Raw genomic sequence first — 14020 nt, 5'->3', positions numbered from 1 at the left:
GGCAAAATATTTGAAAGTGAGAAAAAGCAAAGTGATGGACCATCCCTGGATGGCGATGATTGGTGATGGGTTAAATAATGGAATGGCTGCTAAAGCATATTGAATTATATGTATTGGCAATTAAAGAACATAGATCATTTAAAGTGCATCTCTATGATAAAGATTTGATGGGGCTTTGAGCAACCTGATCCAGCTAAAGGTGTCCCTGCCCATGGCAGGGGGGTTGGAACTAGATGATCTTTAAGGTCCCTTCCAACCCAAACCATTCTATGATTCTGTGGTTCTGTGATCACTGGACCTTCTGTGAGATAAACGTTTTGAAATGTAGTTTATCTTTTATTGTGCTAGTTTCTAGACCAAGTATGGCACTTACTAAATGGATTAAAAAGTGGTAGAAAGGATAATACTGTGTAAGTATTACATTGTTTATATATTAGGAAACACGAATATATTTACTTGCTGTTAACAAACCTGTCCAGATTTTTAGTGACATTTAGCTTTTTCGAAGTGCCATAATCAGGAGCAGCAAACAGAACTTTTATCAAACACATGGTCCTTATGGCATATTGCAAGATTAAATTCTTGGTTATCTTCCATTTTTAATCAGTAATCTCCAAGAGAATGTTAATATAATCAGATCATTTCCCCAGATAAGAGACAGGAGCATGGGCAGGTAGCAGAAGATACGTTTCTGATGCCAGTTACATAGGTTGCTTGGTAAATTGGGGCAAAGGGAATATTCTGTTTTGCTTTAGGATTAGCAAGGCCTTGCAGGCCTTGCGTTTCAGGACGGTGGTATCTAGTCTGGGAACTGGTGCTGGACAGGAGTTGAGGGTGCCTCTTATTTGGCAGTGGTATGAGTATTTTGTAAGATCCTTCACCTTGTAATATGGATAAAAGTTGTATGGGATTCAGAGAAGAGTCAGGACAGTATTGGAGACTGGGAAGTGTGCTTCATAAAGAGAGATTTTAAGAACTCAGTCTGTTTAATTTCTTGAAGTAAAAAAGTGGTATGATTATTTTGTGTAATTATTTTGTGCAAGACTGCAAATGAGAAAGTGGGCAAAAGCTAGAAGTGAGACCAGCAGTTGAGTAATCCTAACATTCAGTTCCTGTGTTTGGAATTGGAAAATTTAGAATAGAAATCCATGGCCAGTTCTTAAGTTGAGATGAGTAGCAACATCTCCCTTCTGATGAAAGGCTGAGGGAGCTGTGTCTCTTTAGCTTGGAGAAGAGGAGACTGAGGCGTGACCTCATCAATGTTTATAAATACGTAAACGGCGAGTGTCAGGAGGATGGAGCCGGGCTGTTCTCGGTGATGGCCAATGACAGGACAAGGGGCAACGGGTGCAAGCTGGAGCATAGGAGGTTCCACATTAACATAAGGAAAAGCTTTTTCACCGTGAGGGTGACAGAGCACTGTAACAGGCTGCCCAGAGAGGTTGTGGAGTCTCCTTCTCTGGGGACATTCAAAACCCCCCTGGACGCATTCCTATGTGACCTGCTCTGGGTGGTCCTGTGCTGGCAGGGGGGTTGGACTAGATGATCTTTTGAGGTCCCTTCCAAGCCCTAACATTCTGTGATTCTGTGTGATTCTGTGATTTGTTTGAATATCTATTAACAGAATGCATTGAAATTAAAAAATTAAGTAGAAGGGATCAAATGTGGAATAGTGTGGCTTGCTTTCTCACTCGGAGATATTTGCCATGCTGTTCTGCATAGTACGTGCTTCTGAGATACCACAATGGTATTTGTGAGCATCGAAAGAGAAGGGAATTTAATGGTGCTCCTCAAACTAATTTATAAAAGCAATGTATGACTGCTGATTTTTCAGAGGATTTTCAGTTTTCTTTTCCAGCCTAACCAGAAAGGCAGCATTTAGTGCTAAATGCACATGTTTTTATGGCACTGTGGAGCACAGAAATGTCTTTTTGAATGTTTTATTATGAGACTGAAACAACGTGATGTCTGCAAACCTTAGGATTTATGACTGTTGACATAGCCAAGACATGATTTTCGAATGAAAACAAAAGCATTTGGTTTTCCTTTTTCAATCATGATGAGCATTCAGGATCATATTCACTTTTGCTCTGCTTTCAGATATATGTCTTTATTACAGTTTTCAAAAACACTTAGAATATTTCTTCCTACTGTTCGGTGTAGCTGGTTGCTAATAAAAACTGTTTAATTTGTAAAGAATAATATGTGAATGAGTAACTTTTTTCCCTAGAATTTTGACTGTTAGCAAACTCAGGGACATTTAAGAAGAGTTAACTTAACCTACTCCAACTGTAAAGCTAGATAAAAGGCATATGCTGTATATTTGGTTGTACTAGAAAGGTTGACTAGATGACCCTTGAGGTCCCTTCCAACCTGCTATTCTATGATTTACCCATTATGTAGTATTGATGGACAGAAAAAAAGGAAAAAAAAAGACATTTTGTATGTTTAGGTAGGCTTTTTCATGTGAAATGAGCATAGCTAAATTATAGCTATAGGTTTTGTGTTGCCAAACATTGTACAGAAACTGAGCAAAGGTCTGTCATTCTATAGCTATCCCTAAAATGATTTCCAAATTGTTTTAGCCAGATTTTAGTTTCAGACTTTGTATGGGTATGTCTTCCAGCAAAAATGTGCTCTTCATTCTTCGCTGAAAGTTGTAGAGAGGGGGAGAAGGGGCGAACTGTGAGATACTAAGTTTGAAAGTATTAATTTACTGAAACATTTAGTGTAAGTCTTTCTCCAAGCAGGATACTGAAATCCAGTCAACTTAAACTTCTTTGGATATTTTTGGGGGGGTGTTTGCGCCTGATTTGAATTCTATTGTATTGGGAGCTGAGAATTGGTTCAGTGGCTACAAAAATATATTTTTATAGAGATGGTATACGTTCTTCATGAGTCATGTCTGACAAAATTTCATGTAAAGTAGTAGCATGTTTTAGATAACTAGATGTTCTTAAATACTCCTTTTCCCCTGAGGCCTGGTGTGTGTACCTAGCATGGTTGCTATAGATCAGCAGACAAGCTTCAACTTGTTAACAAATTGTGGTGAAGATAATGTGTCAAAGTCCTCAGGTTTTATGTAAAAATTAGTTATTTCAGAAGTTTGCTTTATTTTAAATATTATTTAAGCAGGTCTTACTGGAGAGCTATTTAATCTTATTCTGATATGATCACTTGAATTGTTTGTAGCTTCTGCTTATGTTTATTTTATCCCTCTCTAAATTTCAAGGTATCTGAAAGCTAAAGCTTAATGTCTTCATTTGGGTTGGGGCAATCCCAAGCACAGATACAGGCTGGGTGAGGAGTGGATCGGGAGCAGCCCTGCAGAGAATGACTTGGGGGTGCTGGTGGATGAAAAACTGACCATGACCCAGCAGTGTGCACTCGCAGCCCAGAAAGCCAATCGCATCCTGGGCTGCATCAAGAGGAGCGTGGCCAGCAGGTTGAGGGACGTGATTCTGCCCCTCTGCTCTGGTGAGACCCCACCTGCAGTGCTGTGTCCAGCTGTGGGGACCCCAGCATAAGCAGGCCTTAGATATCGACCTGGTGGAGTATGTCCAGAGGAGGCCACAAAAATGATCAGGGGGCTGGAGCACCTGCCCTGTGAGGACAGGCTGAGAGAGTTGGGGTTGTTCAGCCTGGAGAAGAGAAGGCTCCGGGGAGACCTTACAGCGGCCTTCCAGTTACTTCAAGGGGGCCTACAGGAAAGGTGGGGAGGGACTCTTGATCAGGGAGTGTGATGATAGGACGAGGGGTAGTGGTTTCAAACTGGAAGAGGGTAGATTTAGATTAGATATTAGGAGGAAATTCTTTCCTGTGAGGGTGGTGAGACACTGGAACAGGTTGCCCAGAGAAGCTGTGGCTGCCCCCTCCCTGGAAGTGATCAAGGCCAGGCTGGATGGGCCTTTGAGTAATTTGATCTAGTGGAAGGTGTCCCTGCCCATGGCAGGGGGGTTGGACTAGATGATCTTTGAAGATCTCTTCCAACCCAAACCATTCTATGATTATCCTCTCTTTGGTGCTGGAAATGCCTTAGGTGGAGCACAGTGCAAGGGCAGCCGTCATACTTGAGAACCAGAAGGGCGCAGCTGGACAGAGTCTAGAGGAAAGGAAAAATATTTCAAATTCTAGAGAAGGGAAATCTGAAGAAAGAGTTAGAAATGAGACTACAGGGGAGATAAATGTCTTCAAGCCTAGAAAAGGTTGATTGCAAAGAAAAGGCTATATTGTTTGCTGTGAGTACTGGACATACATCCAAGAAATAAATTTTAATTTTTCGTCTTATTGTAAGGATAATTACGTTCTTGTGTGTCACGTGAGACAGAGATAGAAATCTTCATCTGACTTTTTCAGGTGTTGCTGATAATTCCTTAAAGCAAGAGAGCAGATGAGATTTCATAGTGTTTTTCTTTGATTCTGTGAACTGGATATAGTTGAGTGCTTGTTTCCTCATCAGTTATTACCAGGAAATAACAGTTGATGTTTTTTTAGTAGAACTGTCTAGATGCCTAAAACCAAAATATGCAAAATCAAGAACAGCAAGTCCATTAACAGTGCAAAGATAAAAGGGCTAGGAATTGTACACAGAATTTAAGACCTTGATGTTGTACCGCCTTACTTGCTTACATAAGAATAACGATGTGCTAGGCTGTATTTTTCCTGCTTCCCTGGGATGTGGGAAGCTTTTCCAGTCACCAGGGAGAAACTGAAAATGTTATATGTGGCCATTGTTTATCACCGTATAAATGAGAAACAGTGGAGGCCTGGCTTTTCTATCCCATCCCTGCTTATCTACAAGATACCAGCCATTGCCAGAGACCTGCAGGTACCAGGGAGGTGCACCTGTGCCATGTTCTTTTATGCAGTCCTTCACTCAACTCCATGTGTCCCACCGTCCACTTCCCTCTTTCAGTTCCACTGCTGCCACCTCTCTTTCGATTTGCAGGTGTTGGAGCAGCTGTCCCTGCCAGGGCAGAGGCTTCGACCCAGACAGAGCTTTGGATGATGGGCGCAGCCCTGCGAGTCGCAGGCTGCGGGGAGTGCCTGGGGCCTCTCCCTGAGGCCACGAGAGATGGTCTTCAAGAGCTGTGTCACCAGATGGAGGAGTTATGTCGGGAAATGAGCAGGCTGTGCAGCATCAGAGGGTATGAGAGACAGACATGATCTCAGAGATGAAGCAGCTTCAGGAGCCCCAGACCCCAGCTGCAATGGAGACAGAGGCAGAATCTGCTCCTGGCACAGGGGTAAGTGCAAGCTCTGGGGAAGGCAAAGAATGGAAGCTGGTCACTTCTGGCACTGAGAAAGCGGCTCTAGCTCCACCTGAAGACTTGCAACTACGGAACCAGTTCACGCCCCTCAAAGCTGAAGAGGTGCATTCAGATGAAGCACCTGGGGCAACTGATGCTGAGCCATGCAGGGCCACCAGGATGAAGCAGTGAGTGATAGTAGTGGGCAGCTCCCTGCTGCAGGGGACAGAGGCACCCGTCTGCTGACACGACCTGTTGTCTAGAGAATTTTGCTGCCTGCCAGGGGCTTGGATGTGGGATGTTGTGAAGGGAGTGCTGAAGCTTGTCCAGCCCTCTATTAGCCCTTGCTGTTCTTTCATGTGGGCACTGCCAGGGATAATCTGGAGGGAAGAGCTGACTACACATCTCTGGGAGTGGTTAGTGAGGGGTACAGGGGCCCAGGTGGTGTGTTCCTCCGTCGTGTTGGTGAAGGGAAGGAGCGTAAAGAGGAGAGCACTGATCTTGTTGGGATCACGGAGACGTGGTGAGATGGCTTCCATGACTGGAGTCCTGCAATGGAGGGACACAGGCTCTTTAGGAAGGAGAGGCTGAGAAGACAAGCAGGTGGAGTTTTCTTGATGTGAGAGAACAGCTGGAATGCATGGAGCTCTGCCTGGGAATGGATGATGAACCAGCTGAGAGCTTATGGGTAAAGACTTCAGAGGAGACAGGTGTGAGTGAATTGTAGTGGATGTCTGCTGTAGGCTGCCTGACTGGGAAGAACAAGCAGATGAGGCCTTCTACAGACAGCTACCAATATCTGTTGGAGGGACAGCACAGCAGGACATAAGCAATCCAAGAGAGCATCAATGACAACTTCCTGACCCAAGTGATAGAGGAGCCAATGAAGAGGGGTGCTCTGCTCGACCTCGCACTTGCAAACAAGAAAGGGCTCGTTGGGGATGTGAAGGCCAAAGGCTGCTTTGGCTGCAATGACCATGAGATGGTGGAGTTGAGGATCCTGAGAGAAAGGAGCAGGGCAAAAAGCAGGATCACAACCCTGGACTTCAGGAGAACAAACTTTGGCCTCTTCAGGGACCTGCTTGAAAGAGTCCCATGGGATAAGGCCCTAGAGGGAAGTGGACCCAAGAAAGCTGATTGGTGTTCAAGGATCACCTTCTCCAAGCTCAAGAGTGGCCCATCCCAATGAGCAGGCAAAAGATGCCAGGAGGCCTGCATGGATGAACAGGGAGCTCCTGGACAAACTCAAACACAAAAAGAAAGCCTACAGAGAGTGGAAGCAAGGACAGGTAGCCTGGGAGGAATACAGAGAAATTGTCCAAGCAGCCAGGGATCAGGTTAGAAAAGCCAAAACCCAACTGGAGTGGAATCTGGCGAGGGATGTCAAAGGCAACAGAAGGACTTTGTAAGTATCCAGGTGACAAAAAGAAGAGTAGGGAGAATGTGGGCCTATTGCTGGAAGGGGCAGTCGTCCTGGTGACAACGGGACATGTAAAGGCCGAGGTACTTCTGAATGCTGCCTTTGCCTCAGTCTTTACTAGCAGGACCAGCATTCAGGAATCCCAGGCTCCAGAGACCAGGGGGAAAGGCTGGAGTAAGGAGGACATGCCCTTGCTGGAAGAGGATCAGGTCAGGGAGCACTTAAGCAAACTGGACATAGATGATGCACCCATGAGTGCGGAGGAAGCTGACTGATGTCTTTATGAAGCCACTCTTGATAATGTTTGAATGATTGTGGTGACTGGGGGAGGTGCCTGAGGATTGGAGGAAAGCAAATGTTACTCCTATCTTCAGGAAGGACCAGAAGGAGGAGGGCCCAAGGCACTGCAGGCCAGTCAGCCTCACCTTGATCCCTGGGGTGCTGTGTCCAGATCTGGCCTCCCCAGTATGACAGACACATGGACATACTGGAGAGAGTCTAGCAAAGGGCCACGAAGATGAGTAAGGGACTGGAGCATCTCTCCTATGGTGCAAGGCTGAGAGAGCTGGCACTGTTGAGCCTGGAGGCTCAGGGCGATCTCGTCAATGTGTATAAATACCTGAAGGGAGGGTGCAAAAAGGACGGAGCCAGGCTCTTCCCAGTGGTGCCCAGTGACAGGACCACAGGCAATGGACAAAAGCCATCTGGACTGCTACAACTGTCAGACCAACTTAAAATAGGATATTTATCTGCTGTTATGCAGTCTTTTGGGAATTAAAAGACAAAATGAAAAAACTTAGTTTTAGCCTCGTGCATTAATCTAAACTTCTTGCCAGCCACATGCTATTCGTGGAGTCAGATGGCAAGTGTAAAGTGATGGATTCAGCTACCATATTTGTGGTTGTGACCAGTATTTCACAGTGAAAACTTCCTTTGGGTAAGTATTACCTTTTACGGGTAATACATAAGCTATCGATGACAAAAATCATTTATGTTTAAAGGTGAAGCATATTGGAGATGACTTGCGGTAGTTCTGAAAAGTTCTGTTATGCTAACATCATGGAACTGCTTGGCAGTATGTTCCCTAACACCTGCATTACCTTCCATTTATTTGGCTGATGAACACTTCAGGGAGTGCTTATTCAGTGCTTTGGCTGCTCTCAGAATCTTCCAAAACCAAACTGAATGAAGAGACGTTAAATGAATGTTTAACCAATTCTGGTATTTTCGAAGACTGGTTATGCCGCACTGACAAAGAGTTGTCTCAAATGGGGAGGGCTTCCTACAGCCCGTTAACAAACTTCGATATTGCTTTGCAATCAGAAACTTTTGTCAGTAACGAGCAAGAGGCGGTAGCTTTTATACTATGTACATAAGAATGTTGATAGTTGTACATTGGCAAGTGTACGTTGGCCAGAGAGAAGCTGTCGCAGGAGTTGAACAGTTCCTGGCCTTGTTGTCTCTGCCTTGCCTTTGTAGTGCCGTCACCCTCCCTTCTGTTGCTTACTGAGGTCCAGTGACCGTGGCCCAAATCAGCTGCTGTATAAATGCAGGGCTTCCCGGTACCGCTGAGTTTCCATGGTCTTTTTCTCTTCCACAGCAGTTTTGGAGATTTTTCACCCTCAGCCATGTTAATCTGCACTCCTTTCTCCTGACGGTTTCTGGCCAACTGAGTTGGTACCAGAACTGTTTTGCGGAGGGTTTTTTCCCTCCAATTTATAACACTGAGCTTTTTAGCTTTTTGTGAACTTTTTAGCCCTTCAGGAGTCAGCTGCGTTTCCTGAAGCCGCATATTGAATGTTTGTATTGTGGTGGTTGCACAACTCCGGTGTGACCACAGTGGACACTTCTCAGGGCCTAGGCAGCAGCCTGCCAGCGAACCCAGGAACGGCCTGGAGGTTGTCGCTTTAAGCAACAACAGAGGTGTGTTTCTGTGTCTGCCTACGCTGTGGCGGCTTCTTGGCTGTCTGATAAACTTGGGTATGCGATGATGGCAAACTGACGGTCGTGGCTGCAGATCCGCTCTGTTCATGGTGGTGGCGTAAGGAGGATTTTCCTTCAGGGTGGGAAGGAGCTGTGGGATGGGGCAGGTGCATGCTGAGCAGTTGGGGGTCATTTAGCTGGACTGAAAAAAGGCCATAATTTAGGTATGCGATGCAATCCTGGCTCTTTCTCCATGCGGATATAGTTGATTTGCATTAAGAGTTCCCCCTGGTAACAGGATGAGCTGTGTATTTTAAGAAGTATGAGGAGAACGCAGCGTGTTGCCTGGTTACCTAAGCAAGCCCCGTATGGAACTGGATGTGTATGAGCAGCAAAGTGGCAGCACTGGAAGACACCTGGATGTAATTTGTTGACAACACGTTTCGGTGCAAGAGCAATAAAAAGCCTGACAGCCTGCCTGTGTGTTAGTTTCTCAGGGGTAGACTACAGTAAGTTTTAGGTAATTATGCTTTCTCAATAAATGCAATGTGTGTAAAGAACTCTACGCCAATTATAAACAATGTATTTTAGAAATGCTATTACTTTAAGGAGATCAACGGAAATTTTACTTACGCCTTTTCTCCGCAAGTACTGTTCATCTCAGTAGCAGTATATTCCAAAGCACTTAATCTTTTGTTTTAGCTCTTCTCTGATCTATTCTGCCTGTGAGTGGATTAATGAGATGTGAATTGTAATCTCCTTATTGATTTCCTAATTACTTTTCATAATCTAACTGCAGCTTATGATTTATGCTTCTCCCTGATGAAAAATGTAGGAGCAACAGGAATGAATAGTCTGTGTGTGAGCACCCTGGAGCTGGTTGGGGTTTTAGTTTTGGGTGTTTTGTAACCTCCGTCTGGTCATCTTCCCATATCGTATGTACTGCTGTTTTGTCTTTAGTCACACCACATCCTTCATGTAAATCCTCATTTACTTGGAGTTAATTTCTGTCAATGAACGGGGTTTTATTTGGTTCAAGAGTGAGGATGTGATAATATATACGTGCAGTAGATATTTAATGGAACACCTTTCCCAGTTCCGTTCAGCTGTCTGTCTTGACCTTTATTTCCCAGAGCGCTTCCACTAAACCAGCAGCTGCCAGCTTGTCTGCAGCATCCGGGGATCTTGATCTATTCACTGAGCAAACAACAAAATCCGAAGAGTCGGCAAAGAAACAGCTCTCCAAAGACTCCATCTTATCACTGTATGGCACGGGAACCATGCAGCAGCAAAGTGCTCCAGGTGAATCACGTTGCAAAGGTTCCGATGCAGCCCCGTTTTAAGCTTTACCTAGAGCAGTTATCTCCTGCAAGGGTAAAACGAAGGCTGGGTACCTGCTGCCTCCATTCAAATGAAGAGTTTTAGTTTTACCATTTATAAAAATGAGGAAGTTACTGAAATGTAACACAGAAGGTAAAGAAAAAAAATACTACGGGATTTTAATTCATTTATAGCTGTTGGAATTATCAAGTATACAATTTACTGAAAGATTTGTGAATTCAGCGTTTGCCGTCTGCCTCATCGCTTAAGGTGTGAGCGCCCGCTGTGCAGTCAGCAGGCTGCCAGGATCGGCACAGAGCTGTCCTGTCGCGATCTCAGCTCAGTTTGAATGAAAACAAAGACCTCCAATACAGCAATTAGAAGATTCTGGTCTGCCACAGGGGTTTGCCAGACTTGTTCTGGCAGTTAACCTCTGGTGGTGAGTCCCCTTCCTTTGAGAGCTTTTAAGCAATTTATTACTCTTACCAGAAACTAAATTACCAGCAGTGACGGATGACTGGACAGAGTCACCCTTTAAAATGATTTTGGTGCACTTCTGACTTATGGGGATGGGGGAGAAAAAACACAAATCACTTTTCCTGAAATCTTCCCTTCTCTGGTACAGGTATGTTCATGGGCTCGTCTTCTCTGCCATTTACCACACAACCATCGACTCACTTTCAAGGCTTTCCAGCCATGGGAGTTCCTGTGCCTGCAGCAACTGGGATGATGGGAAACATGATGGGACAGTCAGTGCCAGTCATGGGACAGAGCACAGGCGTGATGGTGGGAATGGGAATGCCCAATGGATTTACTGGTACTGCACAAACTGGTGTGATGGGACTTCCTCAAAATGTCGCTGGACCTCAAGGTGGAATGGTGGGACAGATGGTCACGCCACAAAACAAGTACGGATTGCAGCAAACCCAGCAGGCTCAGTGGAACCTCTCCCAGGTAACGACTCGCGATCCCAGCCCAGCGTGCTTTAGGAGAGGTGCTGCTGGTCAGGCACGCGGTGGTGGGCTGCGGGACAGCTGCGGTGTAGCCCAGTTGCAGGCTGCTGGACTGTCAGCTGCTCAGAGGCACGTGGGAAAGAAAACTGATGACTAAGTCAGTAAAAGCTAACTGATACATAAGCAGAGAATAAATTTTGCCAAGGTAGACCAAACTCGGTTCTTTGCTTCTGTAGCTGCTCTCGTCCCAGCACCTGAAGTAGCCAGGTAAAAAGCTCGCTTAGCTGGCTGTACCACAGCCTACCGAAATGTAAACACAGCCTCAGAACTAGCAGGCTTCGGGTGCGTGGGGATGGCTGTGAACAGTTAACGCTGACCTCAGGGACAGTGTCAGTGGAGCGTGCGGTGCTTTGCACCCCAACATTCTCCCGTAGGTAATTTGCTTGGGCTGATCTGTTATTTATCTGTAGCATTTCTGTGCTGCTTTTCAAAATGCCTTGAAAGGTTCTCTAGAAGCGTAGGTGTACCCTAGTGCTGTAGTTGCACGTTATCCAGTGGAACATCTTGAAATCGGGTATTTGAGAGGTTATGGGGGGATGTGGGCACAAATCTAAATGATTCCCTTGGCGTTCAGTATGGATGAGAGCAACTGTTTTTCTTGGTCATAATCTCTGAATTGTAAGGAGAGTATAATAATGCCATGCTGCTTACTCTAGTGACTCAGGAGGTGAACCTTAGTGACTTACCAGGTTGGGTTATATTAATTTTTCCTGTTCTGCTCAGTGGTGTGGTGTGAACACTGACGCAGGTACGCAGCATTTCTTACGTGGATAAAACAGCCCCTAGTTGAAAATACAGGCTGCCCTTCTGCTTTGAAAAGAAGTTTTTAAAAGGTGAGAATTTCAGTGTGTCAAACCAAATAAAAAATCTGTGGGTTACTGCTAACAGTCTTTTTCTGGGGATCTAACTTTAAAAAGATCCGCATCAGCTTTGAAGTTAGTGTCATGCTTCTCACCCAACACGTACATTAGGAGCTGGCTCGCAGAACAAGCCGTTAGCACGTTGGGTGCTCCGTGCACGCCGGGCGTTAGCAGGGCGCTGCCGTGGCGCAGTCTGTAGGGGAACAGTGACCCAATCTCTGGCTCCAGTGGAGAGGGGGGAGCTTGCTTTGCTCCCGGACAGTCGCTGCCTTCAGAGCTCTGCTCCAGGCGGGACTAACAACAGGGTAGCGCATCTCTGCGTCAGCTTTTCTCATTTCCGTGTGCAGGGAGGGGTTGTTTTGCAGACAGACAGCGAAAGCCTTTCACAGCGCTGAATTTTACCCCAAAATACTAGTTTGCAGTTTACCTAATAATTTTTTTTTCCACCAGCGTTTCAGTTTCATTTTGCAGCCTGGTGTTGTTCGCTCGGGCTCACACGAGCTCCGATTGTTACCTAGTGCTGTCTCTAACTTGGATGGTGCTGGTCCAACACCCCTGTGCACCGTCTCTGATGACCGATTGCTCCAAATGCGCTCTTGCTCTCAAGCTGATGGGCAGGGACCCATTTGCCCTGTCTGTACAGCTGGGGTTTGGCCTGTCAGCTAGTGTTCGTTTTTGAGAAGGCAAGGGAGGGTGCCCTGAGGGTGCCCTTTTTCCATGGCACACTGGAAAATACAGCGACTAGACAATACTCATGGAGAGCAGAAAGACTTTTGCACCATCCCTGAAGGGAACGTGTGGAACTTTGAACTCCTTCCCACCTTTAGCTAGATGCTGTCTCTTTAATTTCACATGAATGATTTCACTCGGTTAGATAGAGATAATTAGATTTAGATAGTAAGTTTATAAATCTGTCCCACTCTTGGTTGATTGCCACCCAAAATGGACAATTTCCGTAAAAAACCGTGTATTCAACATTTTGAGGTCTCCAAAGAAATACTGCTGGAACAAGAACCACCTGGAGTTGCAAATGCTGATGACGAGGCTGTGTTACTTGTGTGGGTGTGTGTTTATCGCGGTTGCCACAGACTTGTGGGTTGGCTGCAGGAGGCTGAAGGCAGGCCCTCACCAGCGGGGACACCCGGGCTTCCCTGGTCACGTGCCCTGCACGCTCACTAGCGGGGGGGTTCGTGCGGACCCGACGCATGCAGCGAGCGCTGCAGCCAGCCAGCCGTCTGTAACCCTGGCTGGGTGGTTCCCGAAAAGCTGCTGTCTTGAAAAACGCTTAGGAACCTGCACCAAGTCAGTATTTTTATTCAGTGAGAAATACTAGTTTTGGGGAAGTGTTTTACTTTAACGGGGTTGTGGTCGGAGGCCCAACAGCCTTTTGGCTAGCGGCGCGCATGCCTCGGCACTGGTGCTAACTGGCCTCCTCTGCCTGCTCCACAGATGAACCAGCAAATGGCCGGGATGAACCTCAGCAGTCCCAGCAGCGCGATGGGCTTTGGCCAGGCCCCCAGCACGGCGGCAGGGTGGACTGGAAGCTCCTCTGGCCAGACTCTCAGCACACAACTGTGGAAATGAAAGCAGCCACAGACGTCTCGCCCAGAACAGCCGCCCAACATTCCTCGTTCAGCTGCATTTACTCCCGCTGTTCCTCCCATGTACATACTCTTTTTCTTTTTCCCCGGCTGTTCAGATTAAGAATCTTAACTGACTGACCGTGCCGTGGCCCGTATTGGTTTAAATTTGATGTAGTAAAGAGCAGATCCAAGAATTCATTTCTGCGTCCTTGGCAGCGGTTTCATACAATGCATATGATTTCATAGACCATACGTTTAAGAAGCTGCTTAACCATGTACTGATTTTTTTCCCTCAAAATTCTAGATCAAATGTTTGCATATAAGGGATGTAGCTATCACGTTAGTTAATATCCAAAAATATGAACCCCAACCCCCCAAATTACCCAGTGGTCCCGTAGAAGGTACTGTACGAACAAATGTTTAATCATATATAAACAGAATGTAAATGTATCACTGAGCAATGTTTTCTAGTGTATCAGACAAATTTTGTTTCATCATACATTTCACTGTGATGTTGTTACGGTGTGCATAACAGGGAATGTGGTTATCGAGAGAAAGATAAACCTGGATGTTACTGTAGTTCTACAAATCAGTAGTTTATTCTTTTAAAAACAAGCATTGGACCCATTTGAGTGTCCCGTGGCGAAGCCCC

General features: G+C 45.8%; 1 protein-coding gene across 2 annotated transcripts in view; it reads left to right on the top strand.

Annotated features, from left to right (window-relative positions):
• The window catches only part of SMAP1 (small ArfGAP 1), a 97742-nt gene extending 84344 nt beyond the window's left edge, over nt 1-13398 (top strand). For both annotated transcript variants that reach the window (XM_086461482.1, XM_086461481.1), the window contains 3 exons: nt 9726-9894; nt 10538-10866; nt 13235-13398. In XM_086461482.1, coding sequence (XP_086317608.1) covers nt 9726-9894; nt 10538-10866; nt 13235-13369 — 633 coding nt within the window. In that variant the 3' untranslated portion in view covers nt 13370-13398. The remainder of the gene's footprint in view (nt 1-9725; nt 9895-10537; nt 10867-13234) is intronic.
• The last annotated feature ends 622 nt before the right edge of the window (nt 13399-14020 follow it).

This window comes from Leptosomus discolor, chromosome 2, assembly GCF_034619465.1.
Source record: "Leptosomus discolor isolate bLepDis1 chromosome 2, bLepDis1.hap2, whole genome shotgun sequence".
NCBI lineage: Eukaryota > Metazoa > Chordata > Aves > Leptosomiformes > Leptosomidae > Leptosomus > Leptosomus discolor.
Note: the sequence above shows the minus strand (reverse complement) of the source record. Positions and strands in the feature narration are given on the sequence as shown.